Consider the following 22,892-nt stretch of genomic DNA (forward strand, 5'->3'; position numbering starts at 1 on the left):
CTTATGTCACACAGATTGAATATGAGTGCTGTTAGGTCTTTTGGAGTCCATTAAAACACAAAATAACAAACAAAAAATGTTTTTGTTTTTGAATGGATGTTGGTTTCTGTTTGGATCTACACAACCAGACAATACTGCCAGTAACACAACATAAGGAAGCAAGAAGGACACACAAAGGATGCGGAGTAAGAGCTGGTAAATGGCTGAAACGGGAAACCTTAGCCAATAATGCAACACATGCGCACAGTAGGGGGCTCTGTTCTGTGGTGGGTGGCGTAGCTATTCGTTATTATAGTAAAGATGGTGGTGTGTGCTTTTTCTTTTATTTTCAATTAGAATTGCATTTGTTTTGTGCTTTGGATGCTGATCGTGATGTGAAAATAAAGAAACCATAATGCTGTGCAGCTGAGTAGTACTAGCGTGAGCTGTAGGAAAAAACTTACCATCCTTTTTAAGCTTTTTTCCCCCTTTTTTATTTAATATTTTTAAAATAAATTTCACTCAGACTGAACTGGTGATCCGAGGTCCCCTTTACTGCCCAAATAATTACTCTTAGGCATTTCATTAATGTCTTTCAAGCAGTAACAATCGTCTCTAAAAGGACCTTGCCATTTCCTTGATTTCCATTTTGCTTTGTGTTCAATCTGAATAAGGCTTCAAAGAAATTCAAACTGTCTTCTACAAAGCAGTGAGCGACATTCGGCACAGAGAATTTGCCAACATTAGATCTTCGTCTCCTCGCAGCTCTTTCATTCCCATTGGTGTGAAAAGAGACGAGCTGCTGGTTTGTTAAAGAGGATGTCATATTGCATTATAATCTCCGGGTAAGAAATGCATCAAACCTTCCCCTGCCATGTGGTGCTGCTGACGTGCTTTTGTACCCCATGGAGAGAAACACTGTGTTAAAGCAACAACTCGATCTCTGTTCCCGCATCAGACTAAAACACAACTAAAAACACACTCCCTGCTGCCATATTGCTCAGTATAACAAATGAACACCTGCAGCCTTTACCTCCCTCCCTCCAGCCCCTCCTCCTCGCCCTCCCTATAGAATAGACCTCCTTTCCTGGCAGTCCATTTTTTTTACTCTTGACTTTTCTGGGTCGTCTCTCTAGCTTAGAAGCACACCAGAGACCTCTCTGCTTTTTCTGTCCTTCTCCTCAGTTCTTCCGCTACTAATTCATATCTTTGGCATCTTTCTTTCAGTTATTTTCATAAAGAACACTACTGCACAGACTTTGCCTTATTTTGACTTGGAAATATTTTGCTCTTTTCCTTAATCTCTCCACTGCCTTCTCTTCATACACTTGGCCTCTGTGTGACTTCACAGCAGAATAGAAGAAGAAAACGAGTTGTTATTCAATGAAGGGGAGCAGGGGAAGGAGGAAAAGAAAAAAACAAGAGATGCAAGAAGGAAGAGAGCATGAAAGATTTAACTTCTTTTTAAAGCAAGAAGGGAAAAGGAGACCTATTGTGCTATTGTACTTTTTTTCAGTCTTACCTTCTTCGTCCCTCCTCATGCTCTTCTTTTCACCTTTACCACTTTTGTCCTATTCCTCCGTATCTATCGCCAGCTGATGTTTGACTGATATCCTCTTTCTTCATGTCATTTTTCCATCCTGCTTCTTTTCTTTACTCGCTCCACTTATGCTCATCATACATAAGTCCCAACTCCCTTCCTCTCAATTTCCCTTCATGTCATTCTGCTCACTCTCTCTCTCCTGATTTGCAGAAGGCTAATGTCCCAGATCCTCCTTTTAGAAGTGACATCTCATCTAGCTGCTTTATGAAGCCATAATACCTGATGCACATTCGTACTTCACACACACACACATTTAACACTTTCATTTCTAACTAAAAGTTAGTTCTTTTAATGTTTCTATAGGAAATCTGGATTCTGCAGTTTAAATAAATAGACACTAACACGTGTCCTCGCAGAGGAGCAGTCCAAGTGTAAACCTGTACATAATCCTGCTGTTAATCTTCAGATTTCATCCTAAATTAGCTAAGTAAGGGATAAAATCACCACTTTGGAAGATTTTCCTAATTTCCTTCTCCTTATGAGAACATTTTGTTCCCACAAGCAAAGAATTACTGCAGCACACACACTCACACAATGAAATATAAAGTCAATTAATCTCCCAGTACAGCAGCACCAGGAGCGCCTGTTCTGTTTCTATTAGAGTTTTTTTTTCTCTATCTGATTAATGGCAGGATTAGAGTGAACAAGAACAAGTCTGAGAGGAAAAGTTAGTGTTCTCCCTAAAACACTTAAACATTATTGTTTTCATTTTCATTTTACATTCAAAGAAAAAGAGAACTTGTCTCTGCTGGTTGTATTTTTTGTACACAGCATTTTTTTTAAATCAGATAGACAAAAAAAATCTAGTTTTGGACTCTGGAAAATAAAACTGGACCGCATTCATATAGTATTGTCCTAGCCTTATTTACTACTTAAAGTACTTGCAGCTGTTAATTGGACAAGCAGGGCTAGTACAATGAAATTTGCAGGATCAATCAGGGGCTGAACAACACAACAGTGTAGAGAACACAATAACATGCAATTTCAAATAAGATAAAATGGCTCAACTTGGGGAATGGCAAAATACAATACAGTATCACACAATGTATTATAGAATAAGAAAAACATGCAATAGCACCAGACTAGTGACCTATAGTAACTCATAGGTCGTCTCTTATTGCTGATTAAGTGATACAGTGCCAATTTCTGATTCAGTGATACATTATATGACAGTGTGTGTGTTCAATAAAGTGTTTAGCGTATCGCCAGCAGGACTTCACAGTTTAACACATTTTTGGTTTGCAAAAGCTAAATGCAGCGTTTTAGGTAGATGAATATGCAAGGGACAAGTCTTTTGTTACCAGAAAATAGCTGGTTTCCTTTTTTAGTCTGAGCAAACTTTGGTGGCCTACAGATAGACAGTCCACATGGACAACAAAAGATGGATTGCATATGCCAGGATCTTAAAACTACTGACTATTGTCTGTGTGTCTAATTTTATGTTTATCTTCATAAACTCGGACTGGCGGAGGAATAAAAGGTCTTGTCCTCTGATATCGGCTGGCTCTCAAAAGAGGCAACTTTTTTTTTTTTTTTTTTAAAAAAGCATTTTGAATTTTAGACTCACTTTACATGGAGGCTAACTCTGAAAAGCCAACAGAAAGCAAATATATAAAGTAGATCACTCAGAAACGCCAGCCACAGCTATGGATATTTAGATGATGTTTACTTTATACAGATGATTTCTAAAAATCCACAAATGTAATTTAAATAATTTACTGACAATAAGACTAATATTTTTTACTTACAATTTAAGGACCTTATATTGATTTTTTTACTGATTGTGTTTCTCTGTATCTTTCACACATTACCAGTGTGCGTCTCTGGGTTTTGGACCCTGTCCCGTGCTGATGGATGGGATGTTGTGTTATATGAGATCATATTTGCAACTGACACAAATTAAAGCTTGTTGGAAAATAAATAAATAAATAAGCTCAGACACATCACTCATCCAATAAAGTAAAGATATGAGGCTTTCCATTTCAATTCAACCATCTCACAAGTTCTTTAGGCTTAATTGTTCAGCTTTTTGCATGAAGCATTTTTCATGGAATAATATCGAGTGCTGCTATGAATGCCTTTACTTTTACTTTCCAGTGATGATACTTATCCCACTTATGGTAGACACTCAGGTGCAGTTTTGTAGGAAGATTTGACAAAAACATATCATAGAAGAGGCACAACAATTAGTTTCTGCATCCACTGAAGGGGGAATCAGCTCAGAATAAAATGCAGCAACGCATACTGAGAAGCTTTCATTAATTACATCGCTGAATTGGAGCATTTCTCACTATGTTATCACTCTCGTCACTTTCCTTTAAAAAGCACAGCTGAGTGCAACAAGAGGACATTCGGCAGCAAAGTGTGTAAAGTCAGAACCAGAAGGAGAAAATAAGAAAGTGGCATTTGCGCTTTACGGCATAAAGTTACTTCTGGAATAAACTCCATTACTGTGAGATTTACTGTTCCCTGGGACGTTGGTTCAAACAGATGATAGGGGAAAAAATGCATGCACTGATGACTGGCTTTCATATTTTACATTAACGTAATCCTGGAGAATCAACTCAGCTGTCAGTCTGTCACTTAAATGGTGAAACCTGACACCTGAATTGCTAATAACACATGCATGGCCTACATAAGGCTGTGTGTCATCAGCTGGGGCATGTACTGTAAGCATGAGTTCATTTATTGTTGTTTATTTTTTAACTATCAGGGAGTACATAAACTCTATTTACATGAATCAAAGCTCATTTCCCACTTATTTGGTCAATTAAAAGGCTTACAATTAAGGATCAGTCGTCCTTTTTTTTTACCAACCTACAACTGTTCTGCTTTTCCCAATTATGTGGTGGCTGTTTCATTTTAACGGGGACCTATTATTATGGAGTTGAAGATAATCCTTACTTATCTTATACTGGGTTGTAGTGTGGCCCCTGAGTTGGTTTGCCAGTCTGGAGGTGCTTTAGCTCATTTCCTGTTAAGACCACTTTCTTTTAAAGCTGTTTTTTCTCCTGAGTGAGCAGAAAAAACTGTCTCAAACAGAACATTTTGAAAAGTGTGAATCCAGGGATTACTTGTACATACCCTGAGCTCAGTACTTAAACCTTCCCCATGTTTACACCACCATTTTATCAGTATATTGTATATGTCCGTCTTCTATTTGTTCAGCTACTCCTTTTAGGGGTTTGCACAGCGTGTCTTCATCTCACCTCTTCACACCTTCCATTTCTCTCAGAATCCTCCTCTGTCACACCAACCCTCCAAATGTCCTTCTCAGTGGTTGTCCGATTCTCCTGCCTGGCAGCTCCATATTCAACATCCTTTGTGCAACATATCCACTATTCCTCCTCTGCACAGGTCCAAGTCAACGTGCCCTAGACTTGCCCCTCTAAAATATGCTCATTTCTAATCCTGTCCATTCTTATCAGTCACAAGAAAAATCTCCAGCTGTGCCTCCTGTCTTCCTGTTAGTGCCACCGTCTCCAAACTGTAAGTCATAGCAGGTCTCACTACCAGTGTTGGGTAAGTTACTTTAAATTAGTAACTTAGTTACATTACTAGTTAGTTTTATCAAAAGTAACTCAGTTACTTCAAGTTACTCGTTACTTTCAGAGTAACTAGTTACTAGGGAAAGTAACTTTGGTTTTACTCAGAATTCTCTTGTTAATGTGTTGCTTCCGTAACTGGATACCAAGCCAGACTACCAGCCTTCTAGCTTGCTTACTTGCCACAAGTGCACTGTGCCACCTACCAATAGAAAGGAAAAAATAATGTGCACACTTCCATGAGAGAAATCCCACGCCTGGACCGTCGTTGACCGCCGCATGATTCTAGCCTGCTTTTTACATCCAACACAAAAACTGCAGTCGTGGTGCTTTCGATTGTACTCAGAACTCGGAAATTCTGCCTTCTGAATAGGAAGATGTAGGTAACACCAGACTGCAGATGAGCTGCATACAGGGCTGGACTGGGACAAAAAAATCGTCCCGGGCATTTTGACTAGAGACCGGCCCACCATTATAGGAAAAATCATAAAGCCTTTGAATGAAAACAAACGCTGTTGTGACAGTGATGTTCACTGTTCTGATGGTATATATGCATCAATCTATCAATCGTTTGTTGTAAGATTCAGATAATTATTTTTTAAAAGCTAGACATTTTAAATGAGAATAAGAAAGAAAAGTATTTCTTTGTGCCCCCCTTTCCCTGTTAATGCCCTACATGGCCCCTGGCAACACTTTGCTAGATCCGCCCCTGCACAGTTACCAGCTGTCAGCTACCTAAAAAAGGATCCTGGTGTTATTTGTCTCTCAGAAACAGTTCATAACTTCCCTTCAACTCATTCATGTCACCTAAAAGGTAAACCTGTTTCTCCATCACCTGTTCAGCTCTGATGATTCAGTAAGGACATCTCCTGGTTTCATCTTCATGTTTCCCTCTCACCAGATAACCAAACCATATCATGACCAGCAGCTTTACAGCTGTGGCTCCAGCAAACATCAGCTGATACTAGAAATTAATATTAAATAAATTCTAACAACAGCTGATCAAACGTGCTGCTGTTGTTTAGCGCGACATCCGCTGGTTTCCTCTTTCTGGCGCAAAGTGGGCGATAAATAAACAAGAGAGAAAAGCCGATCAGCTGATCATTGATCAGTTTCATGATTGAAGTAGAAACAGGAGAGGGAGGGGAGAGAATGAGAAGAAGAGGCAGCTGTGCAGCAAAGACACAGAATAACTCCAGCTTTGTGTCTTTTTCATTGTAGCTGAAGTCCGGGACAAACTGTTCCTTTTCACCTCAATACGAAACGCGTAATATTTTCTCTGAATACGAGACGATTCCGTTTTTTACGGGACGGTTGGCAACTCTAATAATTAACCTTATGAACAAAATAAAGTTCAACATCAGTAACATAGCACCACCCAGCTGTATAGAAACTCCGTCATGCTAGCTAGCACGCAGTACGGAAAAAGTCAGCATAACGAAAATAAACTCCACCTAAACTTGGTTCATATCTGACCCAGAGAGACTGCAGGTCATAACTTCTTACCTGAAGTTCAGTTCACCTGACACTCTCGGACCGGCGGCCGCGTCTCTCCTCCTGCCTCCCTTTTCCTTCATCCACCTGCTGGCTTCCACCACTTGCTAATGTTATTGAATCTGTGGAAGCTCATAGCCACCACACGAAGTAACGAATAACGAGCCTATTTAAATCCCAGTAACGAGTAACGCGTTCCTGGTTTTGGCATAATAACTAGTTACCGTGCTCGTTACCACAATAATAACGTAGTTACTGTAACGCCTTACTTAATAACGCGTTAGTCCCAACACTGCTCACTACCATCTTGTAAATTTCCCGGTTATTCCTGCTGCAATCCTTCTGGAACAAATCACTCCTGATACTCATCTCTACTCTCGTCACCCTGTCTACACTCTCTTTTTCACCTCTCTTGTGCACTGTCTACTGCTTTAGGTGGTGAACTCCAGGTATTTAAACACAGTCACCCTTACTACCTGTTTTCCTTTCAGTTTCACTGCTACATCTGTCTCCCTCTCACTCATACACATATTCTGTCTTGCCTTATTCACCTTTACTCCTCTTCTCTTGAGTGCATACCTCCACTTTTCCAGGCTCTCTTTCACCTTCTCCCTACTCTCACTGCAGATCACACTGTGATCCTAGTCCACAGAAACTCCTGCTTGACCTCATTTATCAACCTGTCCATCAACACTGCAAACACGAAGATGCTCAGAGCCAGTCCCAAATGTAATCCCACCCCTCCCTCCTCTGACCCATCTGTCACTCCTACTACACACACCTCACCACTGTCGCACTGTCCTCATGACCTGCTACAGCCTCACATACTTATCTGTAATTCCTGACTTCCTCATAAAATGCCACTCTTCCTCTCTCTTATGCTTTTTGTAGATCCACAAAGACACAGTGTAGCTCCATCTGACCTTCTGCATATTTCCCTATCAGCATTCTCAAAGCAAACATCATCATCGCTGCTCCTTCCTGACATGAAGCCATGCTGCTGCCCACTGATTGTCACCTTAATCATGTGATGTAATTTTGAGGTTTCCATATTGTGTCACCTCTATTTGACAGTAAAAGGTAAATATTATATCTGTCATATGTAATACTTATTCAGAGCTCAATCTAATCCCAATATAATAAATTACATTTTTAATATTACACACAGGATAAACATTACTGACCAAATACAGAGTGCAAATATACTGCTTTTGCTTTTTTATGTTGTGTTTCACTTCTGTTCAGCTTTAGTCCTCTGTTAAAGTGCAAACTGTTCCAAAACAAGGCAGCGGCATGCTGTTAGTGACCAAGCTAAGCAAACAAACAAGCAGGACACAGGTCAATTTGCAGAAGTGTTAAGAAATACTTCCATGAATAAAATGGATGTGTTTTAGCTATAAAACACACTCAAGCCAAGCAATTTCTTCTCCTCATCTGACCGTCAAAACAAGTAGTTGTGATGGCTTCTAAAATCCTACAATTGCTTTTAGCAGTTCTTTTAAAGTAAATTTAAATCCAGCACAGCAGTGAGATGTACCCTTGCAGATAGGGCTACTGTCTTGCCTTGCTTCTACTTTTTCACCTGTTCTTTCTTATTGTTGTTAGAACAGTACCCTCCTTCCTGTGCTGTCAGAGAAGCATATTTGAATTGAGCTGAAATGAAGCGAGAGAGAGGACAAATGAAACAAAGAGAGCAAGGGAAGGGGAAAAAGGAAGGGGAAGGGAAACAAGAAGTCAAGCGATTAAAAGGCAATTTAAGGTGGAAAGACAGAGCTAACCTGCAAACAGGATTTCAAAACTGCAGAGTGAAAATGGCTCAGGGAGGGAGTGAAGGCTTGAGAGAGCATGTGAGAGAGACAATGAGACAGAAAACGGGAGAGAGAGAATTAACCTGCAATCAGGCCTCTATTTAGCTGCAGTCAGCCACAATCAGCAGCCATATTAGCATTTAATTAGATGGAGAGCCACAAACCACGGCCTGTCGCTTCGCTCTGATTACCTCACACACTGCTTTCATGTTCCTGTGTGTGCGCGCTTGTGTCTTGAGGCTTACCTGCGTATTTGCTCATACAGCATACCTACGATCACAAATGCCTGTACATATAAATTTGTTTGTCTAGACATGGGAATACGTCTATTTGTCAATGCATGAGTGCTCATAGAAGAGCGTGCTTGTGCTGGTAAGAGACTGAGCTTTCCCGTGCAGTGCTTACACCATGAAATGACTGCTTGAGTATTAGTTTTGATTCATCGTGAATACCATTCTACATGTACAATGAGATTGTGGGTGCTCCACACCAACTGTGCCTGAATAAAATATAAAAAGTAGACAGCAGGAATAAATAACAAACAGGAGAAAGATAAACAATCAAGAGGAATATATACAAAAAAATAGGAGAAAGACAGACATTAGAGAACAAAAAATAGTTGCAAAGTTCTTAAAAGTAGTGCAAAGAAAAGTCTGAATAGAGTCCCTATGTCAGAGGCCTGAGTCATGGGGTTACTCATACCATGGCTCAGATTGGTGAGGTGGGTGGGATGTGGGGGGATAGTGTTTGTTAACAGTCTGAATGCCCCAGGGGAAGAACCTGTTTGTGATCCTGGAGGTGTGGGACCTGATTGACCAGAGGGCAGCTGGTCAAACGGGTGGTGGGCGGGGTGTAAGGGTTCACCTGTGATTTTGGCACTGGTTTTCCTGACACACGGGGATTTGGCTATGGCCTCATGAGGTGGCAGAGGGCAGCCAATTATTTTTTTTGGGTGGTGTTAGTTACCCTCTGCGTAGCCTTCCTGTTCTCAGTTGTGGCCCCTGCGTACCAAACACCCAGGCAGCAGGAGAGCACGCTCTCCACTGAGGAGGGGAAGAAGGCCAGCAGCAGCTTCCGGTCCAGGTTATTCTTCCTCAGCACACGGGGGAAGTACAGCCACTGCTGGTCCTTCTCCAGGGTGTTGGTGTTGTGGGTCCAGGTGAAGTCAACAGAGATAATCACACTAATGTGTGTGTGTCTGTGTGCTCTTGAGCAGGCGCAGGTGTACACAATATTTCTAAAAACAGTCCTCTAAGCGCTGGTTTGGTTAGACACAGCTGCTGCATGTGTTGGTTTGAAAACTGCTATGATTTACTATGTAAATAATTATAACAGGTGGTCTCAGCCAATAATGGCTCATGTTCCAACTATTCCAATACTTCTAACTGTCTTTAAAATAAGAAAAATGCAGACTGCTGCCGTTTGGGCCTTTTATCTCTCCTGTATGATTTAGAAATGTCTGTGACACAAGAGCAGCATTTACACTTTTAAATTCACAGTTAAAATGTCCTTAAGGATGAACATTTTATACACATCTCTGTATATGGGCCAGCCTGTTATTTGATCTCACAGCTTTTAGATCTATGGCTATCTCTGCAATGTGTAGGTTTCCGCAATAACAATAAAAAACACTTCTGCATGTGTGTGGACAACATTAATAAGAGTTTGTCATAAAATGTAACTCTAAAAGTTATTGGTTTTAGAGTTATATTTTAACAAATAGACCAAGTCTTCAAAACAGAGTAACACATAAATAATTTAAGACTTTTTTTAAATTTTGATCTTCTGTGTTTTAAGAATGATTTGCACCAAACTTGTGTAGATTTTCAAAATCATTTGGCAATATATACTGTATGAACATATGGGATACATTTTACCATGACTTTTCTTAATAGTGTGGTAAAAACATGCATTATAACAAAACAAAGGTAATTTCATAAAGGTAATCAAGTCAATCAAACAGCCACAACAAGTGGATTGTAAGGAAGGTGTTTGTGTGTTTTTCACTGTTGTTTTCATGTTAACTGTGTGGAATTTTTTTTTTTCAATTACAATGAAAATTTTCTTATAAATTTTTTTATACATGAACATTGTGTTCCCCATTTACATTCTTTATACCAAAAATAAAAACCCTGGTGAAGCCAATTTACCAGGATTTTATATATATATATATATATATATATATATATATATATCTTTAGATGGATTAAAAGCACTTTTGCCCTTTATGTCAATTCGTTTCCACATATGTTGTTACCCTTGATACGATGCGTGGTTTCCTTTGGAAAGACAGTCATAACACAGTTTATCCACCACAGCTCATTGTCCTCCAATGTTACTTAACAAACAAACAAAAGGAAACAGAAAAAAATGCATACTCTGCCAAATAATCCAGTATGAATTGGGCTCTAGAAAAGATACTAGTAATGCAGTTTTCTAGGCAGGATTAATACGACAGTGAATCAGAGGTTACGTAGTTTGCAATAATACCAGTTCAGGAGCAAAATACATTACATCATCTAATGCATCTAGTTTGAGGAATTACTTTATCCTACCAGAAATCTCATCAATGAAAGTGGATATAAGTGTGCATAGGCTTTGCTGTCTTTCTCCCTCTGCATAGTTGCAATGACAATCTGAACAATGAGAACCTGACAATGAAACCACAGAGGCATGAACGTACAGTATATGTGGTATACAGCGCAGAGACAAACATATGCAACACATGATATACCACAGAGCCACGCTCAGTCATAGACACACATACAGAGATGTAATGTCGATATCACTGGTAAAGATTTTCACTTCTTTTTATGCACTTAACATATCTGCTCTTCAAAGTGTTAGAATAGTAGAAAATGCACATTATCTACCCACAGTTCTGCTAAAAGTCCAACACAGTAATACCAGCTTACTCTCATACCTGACAGAATGCTTAAACTGACAATGACAACCAAAGCCACAAGAGTCTCTGCAGACATGACATATCCATATTTGTAACTTTAGCGCCTCTAGTGGGGCAGATATAGACAGACAGTCTCAGAGCATGATTGCATTTATTTTTAGTTGTTGTTCACTTTGTTTCAGTAAAATATTGATAGATAATAGTTCCTATTAAAGTAATATATTACTGTCTTTGTGGTTGTAGTGCTAGGCACTGCTCTCTTATGTGGTATTTTTAAATGACCTCCATCCACTATAAAAAAATGACTGATAAAATATTGAATATTAAAAATTGAAAAAAAAAGGAAAAAACTACCTATTAGGTTTTAGATCAATGAACCCATGCTGAAAGGAGATTGTCCTTCAAGTTCTGGCAGGTTTTACATAACTCACTGCCTAACAGACACAAATAATGTATCTTGGAGGCCTGTGTTTTATGAATTAATCCATCAGTCATGTTGATGTCCTGTGCAGGTTTGCGCATATGTGTGTGTGTTTCATTACCACTTACCTCCATCATCCTCATCAAAGGAGTTCATGCAGGGGAAGTAGATAGCGAGGGCCTCAAAGGACGCTGACAGGCTGATGCGGCTCTGCGACCTCTCCATGTAGAGGCCCGTCGTCGGGCCCGGGTCGGCCGGCTTGGCCAAGCGCGGCTGGGCATTTTTCACGCGGAGTACGGCTCGCGGCGTCTTGGATGGTTGTCAGCTGCCCCCCACGGCAGATCCACTTCACTCCAAAAAGAACAGTCAAATGAGAGCCCCAAGGCACTCACACCGACTTGAATCGGTGCAGAAAGTTACTTGCACTGACTGGTGGCACAAGTTGACATGAAATAAAGTTTTTGCTGTTCGTCTTTCTCTGTATGTGAAATTAATGTCCTCTGGTGCAAAAACATGATAGAAATCTGAAATGTGGAAAGATATACGTCAAGGTTGCTCACTTTTGATCAGGTAAATAGTTTCAAAGAATAATTATGGATCTATCTGTGACCGTGTGCTCCAGGGTTAGGTCTCTCTTTTCCTGTCATCTCTCCTCTAGTTATTGGCTTCTGGTTTGTTGATCCTCATGTGCATTGTCCTTTTCATGTCTCTCATGTCGTCAGAAGTCAAAATGAGAGTCAGGTGGAACTACTGACGGCACCCGATCTCACCTGCACCATTAAAACGAGATCTTGCTCTTTGATTCACAGCAAAACTCCCTAAACTCTGCACTCTGCATGCCAGTCTAACATCCTCCTGTTTGTGCATTCAAAGCTCGAATTTCTTCCTTAGATCCCAGTGTAGAAAGGAAGATGTGGATGTGAGGAGACACTGATGGTGGAGGTGGTGCTGACGCCCAGCAACGTGTTGCTTTACGACTGAATCAAAGCTTTTGGTTCCTGTCGCTCAGCACTGTTAATTCCTTCCTCTTTGTACAGAGCAAAAGCATTTCTTTCAGACAGAGAAACTGACCACGAGATGCCAGGAGCTGTTCCCAGTCTGCTTCATTTCCAAGCCCAGAACATCAGTTGTAGCAGCAATTGCAAGTGAGGGCAATCTGTTGCTTCTGCTCTGCTTTCAACTGTATTACAATTGATGTTCTGCCGTAAATGTTCTTAATTGTTTTCTGTCAGCAGTTGTCGACTTCGTCCTCCTCCGTCAGTCCTGTGCCGCTCTGATGCCGTGCCGATGCTCCACTGACTGTCTGCTCCAGAGACGGGAGAGGACAGAGAGAGAGAGAGAGAGAGTAAAAGAGATGTGTGAGCGAAAGAGAGAGAGAGACTGCACTGTTAAACAGCTTGTGTCTGACTGGACTCATTCACTGGCAAGCTGCATGGAGAGGGAGATGGAGCGGGGGGAATTGGAGGGGGAGGGAGGATGGATGAGAGGGGAAAGCAGAAACGGGGGGGGAGAGACAGAGAGCAAGAAGGCAGGAAAAAGGCGGTGGGAGAGGGGACAGAGTGCAGACTGTTGCCTGCAGCCCAACCAATCAAAATGTGGATGAGGGAATATGGGTGTGGCTTGGGGATTGTCGAGGAGATGTAGGGCAGTACAAGTGCACATCGTCTCTCACTCGTTCTCCTTATGTTTCAGTAATCATTAACCTTTTTTTTTGAGGAAATATCACAAATGCATAAAAGAAGCCAGCAGTCACTTTTACAATGGTAAAAAAAATACATCTTTCTTTAATTTCCATACTGAAAGATGAAGCTGAGGTATGATATTATTTAGGATCTCAACCCTCCTAAAGTAATCCACAAAAACACAACTTCAAAATGGGTCAGTGGTTGTACTTTTATTTTCCCTTAGTGTTTTCATATCCGGAGAAACCCTTAAGCATTTCTATCTAACCAGCTGGACACACTAATAAGATTTAATTAAGCTTAATATGGATGTTGCTTTCAATCTATTGATCAAAAACATAATTTAGAAAAAAAATTATAAATATAATGTTTAATGTGCACTGTGGTCAAAAAAAAAAGATGCAACTATGAAAACAGCTGTTTATGGTATTTCTTGGAAATTAATTTGATGTTAAAGAAGTTGTAAACTGTTGCACATAAAATAGTCACAAAAACGCAAATGACTTCCCTGTTTTTTATTTACACTCAGCACAACTGAGTAAGAGTTTTTTGATATTGTGTAACCAAGTAGGCTATATTATCTAAACCTAGCCATGCAGTTTTCATTAGTTACTGTGACTAACTTGTCATGAAGAAGTTGACTATGCAACACTTTAAACCTCTGGGGATCACTTTCAATCACAAGACAATTGCATAGGTCAACTATTGGGAGGCAACCTGTCTCCAAAAAAAAATCGCGATTCAGGACTCACAGCAATCACTCTCACCCAAGGTTTGGCTATAACTGCTAATGCTAATAATTGCTGATTTATAAACACAGACAGATTCCCAGATTTGCATCAGAAGGCAACAGCTTGCAGTCTTCACTGATTTATCAGTTATTAGCTTATTATCACAAATGGATTGCAGGATTGAATTGATGAGCAACTTGACTCCATTCGATCACAAACAGGCCACACTGAGAGGAAACTGATTTCATCTTATAGCCGTTTTACTGCATCTCGAGACACCAAAGTTGTTTTGAACACAGCAACTTACTATGTCTTATTTCAAAGACAATGCCAATGAGCTGCACTGCAATAGTCACAAAAATGTGGTCATAGTGCAGTCTCAGTCTCTAACCACTGTTTTGCCCGAGTGTGACTGTACCATATATGCCGGACCCTAAACATATAATTTTTTCTAACCTCAACTGAACCACATAGTTTTATTACCGAAACCTAATCAAACAGGTTGGGTTTTGTTTTGGGGTTTTTTGATTCAGGTGCCCAAACCTAAACGTGTAGCAGTGGCGTTTTCATAAAGTAAGCCAGACAGATCATAGAACAGATGGGTATTCTGTATTTTGACAGTTTCCTGAATGTTGATGAACTCTGTCTGGATATCTTCACCATTCTGCAATGCTTCCTGGCTCGAGAATTGTTGAAAATGACTATAGTGATAATAAAAAACAATATATTTACCATTTCATGACAAGGACTCAAAAGAAAGGAACTGTTTAAGAGGTGTAAAAGAAGCAAAACCACACTAAACACCTCAGTACTGTGTATTAATAGCCTCCTTTGGGCGACTGTTATTATTTTGCAGAAAAATGTTTCCTGTCACTATTATGTGGATCAGTATGACTGCTGCAGATTGTAAAAGCTAAGCTAACTTTAAAAGCATTAGAATCATATTCTGTAATATTTGTTTGTATGACAGGTTTGTAGTTTTTCCCAGAAGGACTTCGTACAGCTAAAAAACAAAAAAGAAAATAATAACAACAACAAAAAAACCTATTCCGAAATACATGAAGGTCCACACACAGCACAGCATGTTCTATGTGCTTTGGACAAATTTAAAAGGGAACTTTGCACAAACTAAATGTATGGAGAAACTACAAGAATGTATCATGCAATGGCAAAAGTATGCAACTATGTACTTTCTGGGCATATACATACTTTTTTTAAATTTCAGAATGGGTTATTGTTTCTATGCTTCTAATAGGCTAATGTTAATATAAGATTGGAGTAATGTCTCTGCAAGTTGGTCTTGACAGTGCTTAATTAAATTCTATTTCCCTTCTTGCATTTTCATGTGTATATGACTGGAAAATCCCAGTTCCAAAAAACACATGCACACCTGTGTATGTGTGATGTGCTATTTTTTATTTTGAAATTACAACTGTTAACAGTTAACTGAGTTATCTATAGGGACTGAAAATAATTATCAAAATTTAATGCTGTTTTTTACATTTTTTCTGTAGAGATCTCTAGACAGTGCTTTCACATGCTTCCTTATTCCTGTTAGCATAGATTTCATTGCTGTTGTCCTCCACATTTTATTTATTACATTAGTTTGCCAATATGTCAATAAGACATGCAATCTGTCCAGCTGAAGTCACCTGAAGAATCAATTGCACTGACAATAAATGTTTAATGTGAACAATTTAAATATTGTTTTTTTTCTCCACATGTAAATTAAAATTGGACAGGCTACAATTGACAGACATGTCTAAAACACTAATGAAACGAGCCCTTTCGGAGCTTGTAGAGTTTTTAAACTAATCCATTCAAAGGAGACGGGGACAAAAACCAATCTAAAGATATTGGATACTAAAGTGCAACCTATGGGAGGGAAAAATACATTGCACTTAATGATGCTACAAATAAAGAGTTTATTGTGGAAAAACAGCAACAAGAAGGTTTTTCACGTAGCATGAAGTAAAAAGACAGCATGAAGCTCCAATATAAAGGTGAGCATTCACATCTGCCAGGCGAAAATTGAAATGGACAGGTCAGTCGATATCAACCAGATCCAAACCCCTTGTATGGGCTTTCTTTTTTAAAATCTTTTTTTTAATTTTTGTTCCTCTCGCTGTGTTTTCTTCCTGCTTTTGTCCTTGTTTTATTCCTCCTTCTTTTTCATCTGTCCCTTCACTCTGCCCGTCTTTGTCTCCATACTGTGCACTTTTTCCCTCTTCCTGTGCAGCAGAAAGACAAAGGAAGGAGGCAATAGGATGTGAAATCCATGTTGCTTCACAGAGCTCCATTCATCTCTGTGCTCCTATAGTTAAAAGCCATAGGGGACACACACCCATAATGAAAACAAACAACACACTGCAGTGACTGAGTCACACAAGTACACAACTCCACAAAGGCAAAATGTGGTGAGTCATCTTTTTTATGTGTAGAAACATAAAAAACTGAAACGATACACAGATGTGCACACAAACACGAATACAGTACATACACGCATGCAGCCAGTGGCTGGCAGAAATGATCAAGTTGTTTATGCAAAAGACACCAGAGTTCATTCCACAATGTCAGTCAGACAAATGACTGGTCAGAGAACAAGGGTCACTAATTTATTACACCACATTTATGAAAATGTCAGAAGTGGCAACTCTGATCCGAACAGCTCCTGTAAACACACTGATGAAAGGAAAAACACCTACTTTCTGGAGAGTAAACTATTTGCTAAAAGTGAATTTCATGCAGTCGGTAAATCTTGGCCGAGTAGATAAACAAACATTACAGTGTCCCGAGTCAACTTATATGTTTTTAGTAAATGTTTGTAGGTCTTTCCAAATAAGGATGATGATTCTTCGCTCATTTTTTTGTACTTTAATCAAATTATATTCTTTGATATATACTTTGATATACTCTTCTTATTCTTCATTGACCTTATTCTTTTGCCAGTGTTTTCTCTAAACATCTATTTCTTAATTTATGATTTCAATAGCAAATAGGCATGCTTCATTTTTCGTATTTATGATCCATCTTTATAGATTCATTCATTCTGTGTGGCAAACCTTGGTAAATTACATTTCTGCGATTCATTTAAATACCATCCTCCCTTTTTTTTTTCAGGGAAATTCCTGCAAATACATATGCAACAAGGCCAGCTCCAAAAAAATTAAACATCTGCCCACACTTTTTAGCCTTTTCACAAAGCTGAAAGTGTGCCTCTTTATTAAATCCTGACCATTGTTTTTATAAGTCAACAAACAAACAAACGGTTTTGCACTGGTGCAGGCTGTGGAGGCTGGCCTGGAGGGAAAGAATAGATTTGACTGAAGTCCTGAAACTGTCATGTGGCTATCTGAAGATAGTATGTTGTATTACTTAATTGGATATCATAAAGCATAAACAATCTGTCATGGTGAAGGTGAGTTGGCTGTAGTTCACGCCTTTGGGCGGAGCATTGTCATTGCATCTGCTTGCTCACCTGGCAGTGATCAAGAGCTCTCAACAGACAGTATTTAGGACCAGCGTCCTCATCCAATACCTAATCTCTGTTAGTAACAGGTCTCTCTTTGCGCCTTACTTTTCATCCCTACAATTACTTACCTCTTCTTCCTTGTGCCCTCAGTAGTTCCTGGATTCCATCATGCCCACCACCAACAGCTTGCACCTCTAACTGGACGCTGGCCACCTCTGCTTCCGGTTCTCTGGATCTCACGTCACCTGCCTGCCTTCACTGCTCTGGATCACTGGACACTATTTTTCCCCCGAAGCTCCCCTCCACTCCGCCTGCCAAGTAAGAGATCAGTTTGAGAATTGCCACTACCTCGTTAGCCTTCTCCCTGCCATGCCTTTAATAATATCTCCTCTCCCTCTGTTCACAGTGCCGCCCGTTCGAGACCTCCATTCTTAAGTAGATTCCCCTTGAGCCTTAGTTGAGCCCTCCATGTCGAGGCACCTTTCCTTGTATCATTGTTTTGAGAACTGTACCCGGCCACCTGTGACTGAATCTGCTCGTGAGATTCAGTCACAGGTGACCACGCTCTGGTCTCCGGGCCCCAGTGTGACACAATCTACTGATTCTGAGGGGATCCAGTGGGAGGCACTCTTTGATTTTTAGCTGCTGATGTCATAATACTGTTTGTCAGTTTGTGTGAACTTATTTTCACATTAGGAAAAGCTGGCATGTGCAGTTTTGCATTGTAACTCTCTCCAAATTCAACTTGTTTATTTTAACTTAAATTTAACTTTGTTTATTTAGCCAAGACATGCCAAAAAATAGAGAGTCAAATTACTGTGGTAAGTGATCATAAACAACCTCACCAACCCTGTATTAAACTTTTTTTTTTTTACTACTGAACAAGAATGAGTTTTTTTTTTCCACTGCATTTTTTCAGGTCTTCATTCATGTTTTCATTCTCATCAGTCACTTCTCACTTTATAAAGGCCTCTTTACTGTAAGATGTCTCTGTCCTTGTGTGCTCTGCTGAGTGTATTGTGTCCAGTGAAGTGCACTGGTATCATGTTGACAAGCACTCGGCAGCTCGCTGTGAGCATGCTGTCCAAGCACGCCTTATCACAGGAGCATTGACCTTTTACTACGAGTACCTGCCTCAGCGTCTGTGCCCGCCTTTTTCATGTCAGTGCCTGTCTCTCTGCCTCCCTGCCTTTTCCCTCCATCTGCTCCTCTGTCAGACCCTCTGCCTTCCTTTCTGCATTTCTATTTGTTTGCAGCTATCATTAGCTGTGTTTACTTGTATCACTTTGAGTTAAGATGTATATACATGTAAGTAGCTTTACTATTCTTAGTATAGCCTAACTCTAATTTTCTGTCCGTTAACAAACGTATTTATAATCACATATGTTTGTCTCCAAACATCTGTTGTTGTTTCTTTATCTGAATTTGTTTATTTTTATTTAATTATGTTTTTTTTAAATATCACTATCTTGTCTAAAACAGATTATCAAATTATCTGAGAAGACCAAGTTAAAGAAACATTTATAAAAAGAATGACTCAATTTGATTTCAGCTGGACTTTGCTATAATGAAATAATCAAAAATCAGGCTACATCCAGACATATTTTATTCTGGGGGATTTTTGGCTTTTCTATGAGTTTTTGCCTTCCGTCCACACACAAACAGCATTTTGGATCACTGAAAACTGAGTTTTAAAATTTAACTTCTGCCAGGGTGAAGATTTAACTGCATTTAGTCTCACAACATCAAAGGTATGGGCAGTTATGGTACATGAACTGATTCATATACAGAGCATTTCTAGCCTGTTTCAGTACTCAGGGTGGTTTAAGGCGTCATCTCTATCTGTTGCTTTGGCATGCTCTTGTGAACGAGATCATTGTTTGCATTTTCATATAGATTGAGATCATTTTCAAAAACTAACTTGGAAAAATCACAGTTTTAAAAATTACCATTGTGTGGATGTAACCATTTTTTGTTAAATAATAAAATTGTAAAATGTATTATTTTTTTTAAAAAAAACGTGTTAATATCTTGGAACTAGAGAAGCGCACAGTCAAAGACCATGTCCTGAGCAAAAAATCCAAAACCTGGTTTGTTGTTAATAAATTTATCCCCACTTCCCTTCTGTCAGAAATATTCTCTGTCCACCTTTGATACATATATACAACATAAACATTAGAATTTTTCATTTCTTTTCCATAGGCACCAGTACTGGTCAGATTTCTCAATTTCTACTCTGGTTAAGAAAGAACATACAAAAGTACTAAAGATACCATGGGCCAATTAAAAGACTTCATAATCCACCGTGACTGAACCTTGACCTGGACAATGTGATCTTATTAGGGCATGAAGGTCACATCCATCCCCACTGCTTGGCTGCATGCCCGACCCAACCAGGACGTTGCCAAGGCAACTGCGAGTTGCAGCAACCACGTCAGGATCAGCTGACAGTGATGTGAGATGACAAGACCACCCTGAGAGGAAGAGAGACTGAATGAAAAAGGGAAAATCTTTAAACAAAAAATTGAGCAGATGATGACAATACCTATCGGCGTATATTCATAATGTCATGCTGCAAGATGAGAGAAAAGCTGATGGGAAAAGATGGAACTGGAGGGAGAGAGAGACAGGAGACGAGAGATGAAAAATCACAGGAAGGGTCTTGTTATTGTTCTAATTGGTTATTTTAAAAGTGCTCCATAATAATACTTTCTCAGTGGATATTAACACTGAAATGTTTAAAAGTTATGCAAACCAGGATTAAAACCCTTCTATTCTTTTTATGATTTTGTTCGTTTCTCTGTCACACATTCACATTTAGGTATCTTGCTCCACATGTAAACGCAAGATTATACCAAGTTTCCCTCATTTTACTGACTAACTTTTACTGATTAAGCTTGGGAACATCATCATCAGGAATGCTTCTTTACATTACGGGAATTAACAGTTAAACAGGACAGGACGTTTGCGGGTGGTACTTTGGAGAATTGTACCATGAGACATGCAACAAACATATGAAAACAGGAACTTCCAAAACTTGGACTTGCTGCAGAGTTGAACCCAATAATTTCAGTGGTTAAACGAGCAGCTGCTGCAAGAAATTCACAGATGAGTCACAGATGCGAACACTGATGTTTTTTTCCTTTTTTGTCCCCATGGAAATTCTCCAGTTTTACTTTAATTTAAAGCTTTGTAAATTTGGTTCTCAAACCTGCCTTTTGAGAACCTGTGAAATGGTTCTCAAAAGGCATCTGGTCAGTGGGAACGAGAATGCCTCGTGGCAGTTCAGAAAACATTCTTGAAATTGAATCTATTGATCCATGTTCAAGGACACAAATACTTCTAGTTTTAAAGGGCACAAATGCCCATCTTAAGAGAATCGCAACTTTTTCCCGTGTTCATGGGTGGCATACAAGTGAAGTCAACGATTGGTTTGTCTAGTCCTAAGTTATGAAGTCTAATACTGATTGCTTTTGTCTTTGCCTTTGTACTGTTTTGAAACTGGATTTGAAGCACAAAGGGCTTATCTGACTGGGAAATTGAGATTAGTCCACCCTAGGATCATAGCACTAAAAGCAATGGTGGAGGTCTTAAACAGTAGGAAAAACTGTAAAACGTATGAAAATACAATTAAAAGTCAAAAATCTACATCCTCCTTCCCATTTTTTAAAGCTGTCCAGTGGGCCAGATTGGGGTTTTTGCTTGGTCCACCCTGATTTAAGGCATCAGTCACGCAGGCCTGTCAGCAGTCATCTGGCAACCAATAAACGCAAAAGAAAAATATGTAATCCCTGGCTGGTTGCTAATGGGTTTTGGCTGTTGCTGTTGAATCGATTGCTAAAGACCCATTAATTCCTAGAGACCAGCCAATAACCCCCTGGTAACCAACTACTATAGTCCATGTTCAGTTGGCGAATGGTTGTTGCTCGTCACTAGCAAGAAATTGGTCACAAAGAGGTACAGTGCTGCACTGAAAACCTCTTTACAATTGCACTGGTCACCAGTAGTTTGTATGTAAGAATTCATGACCAACTCACAGAGCAATAGTAAAAGTCAAGCCTTTTGAAAATGTGTTGATTGCACTGGTATGGGAATGCTTTGAGTGAGATTTTTCCAAATTTAAAAAAAGCTTGGAGAGTAAATGGCAAGTATTTGTAGACGGGTTGCACCCTCCATGCACACTTTGGACAGCAACAGCAATTTGCTAGCAACCAAAGCAATCACAAGGAGGTTTTTGGACCATCAACCTCTTTGTCATCAATTACACCTAATGACAGCCAGCAACCTGTAGCAACCACTTGCCAACCGGCTGGAAAATATACGTCTTTTCTGCAACCAGCCAGTCACCGGGTAAATTCTGGTTCCTAGGCCTGTGCGACTGAGACCTTCTCTGCCTCCTCAAATGTGTTCCCAACTCTGCCAGAACTCACTAAATATCTTCGAAATTGGTCGCAAGACAACTTCAACTCCTTTGTCTTATTCAAAAACATCATCAACAGCAATCATCACTACATTCTTCCGCAGTGCATTTTTTGAGGACAATTTATTTATTTATTTTTTTGCAAAAACACATTTAGTGTGTTTATACATTAACAAACAATTTTGCATCTGAAAAATTGAGAATTTTGTGTAAAAGCATTATAAATATAAATTGTTTTTTAACTATTTTATTTTTGCTTTTGTGAAAACACATAATGTTTGACCTGTTAACACATCTTACAATCTAGAAGAAAGTGCAAATACTGCAAATGGGTATTACTGCTTTGCAACATACATATCTTGTTGGCCTACAAAAAGACACACAGTCACCTTCAGGTCCAGTAGTTAGACCTAGGGCATACCGTAGTGGAGACTTTACCTGTATGGACAGGAATGGACTTTGACTGTGCCCCTTCTTTTAAAGTTTATGGATTAAAAGAACAACATGTGAGCTATGAGAATCTGGGTGACACACACACTCACACACACACACACACACACACATGCACTGACGTCAGTCTGTCGGTCTTGCTGTGTCCCTGGGGTTCATCCACGAAGAGACAGAAGGCCTCGCAGTGAGCGGTAAAGACCTCCACTGAGCTGCTGCCGTGAGCGTGTGTGTCTTTGTGTGTGTCTGTGATAATGAGAATTCACGAGTGTGAGACAAAGATCCGCAGAAGGCTGTGTTTATCCTTCTCTTCCTGTCACACCATGCTTGTCTGTGTGTGTGTGTGTGTGTGTGTGTGTGTGTGTGTGTGTGTGTGTGTGTGTGT

General features: G+C 39.6%; 1 protein-coding gene across 2 annotated transcripts in view; it reads right to left on the reverse strand.

Annotated features, from left to right (window-relative positions):
• rims4 (regulating synaptic membrane exocytosis 4) overlaps positions 1–13,198 on the reverse strand; it is a 61,764-nt gene extending 48,566 nt beyond the window's left edge. Inside the window, exon 1 of one of the 2 annotated variants that reach the window (XM_005938068.3) lies at positions 11,884–13,198. In XM_005938068.3, coding sequence (XP_005938130.1) covers positions 11,884–11,980 — 97 coding nt within the window. In that variant the 5' untranslated portion in view covers positions 11,981–13,198. Of the gene's footprint in view, positions 1–1,501; positions 5,152–11,883 lie in introns of those variants that run through there. The other variant, XM_042227034.1, reaches the window with a different exon arrangement.
• Positions 13,199–22,892: the final 9,694 nt, after the last annotated feature.

The sequence above is a fragment of the Haplochromis burtoni genome, unplaced genomic scaffold (genome assembly GCF_018398535.1).
Source record: "Haplochromis burtoni strain Fernald_Lab_line unplaced genomic scaffold, NCSU_Asbu1 Contig_239, whole genome shotgun sequence".
Classification (NCBI taxonomy): Eukaryota; Metazoa; Chordata; class Actinopteri; order Cichliformes; family Cichlidae; genus Haplochromis; species Haplochromis burtoni.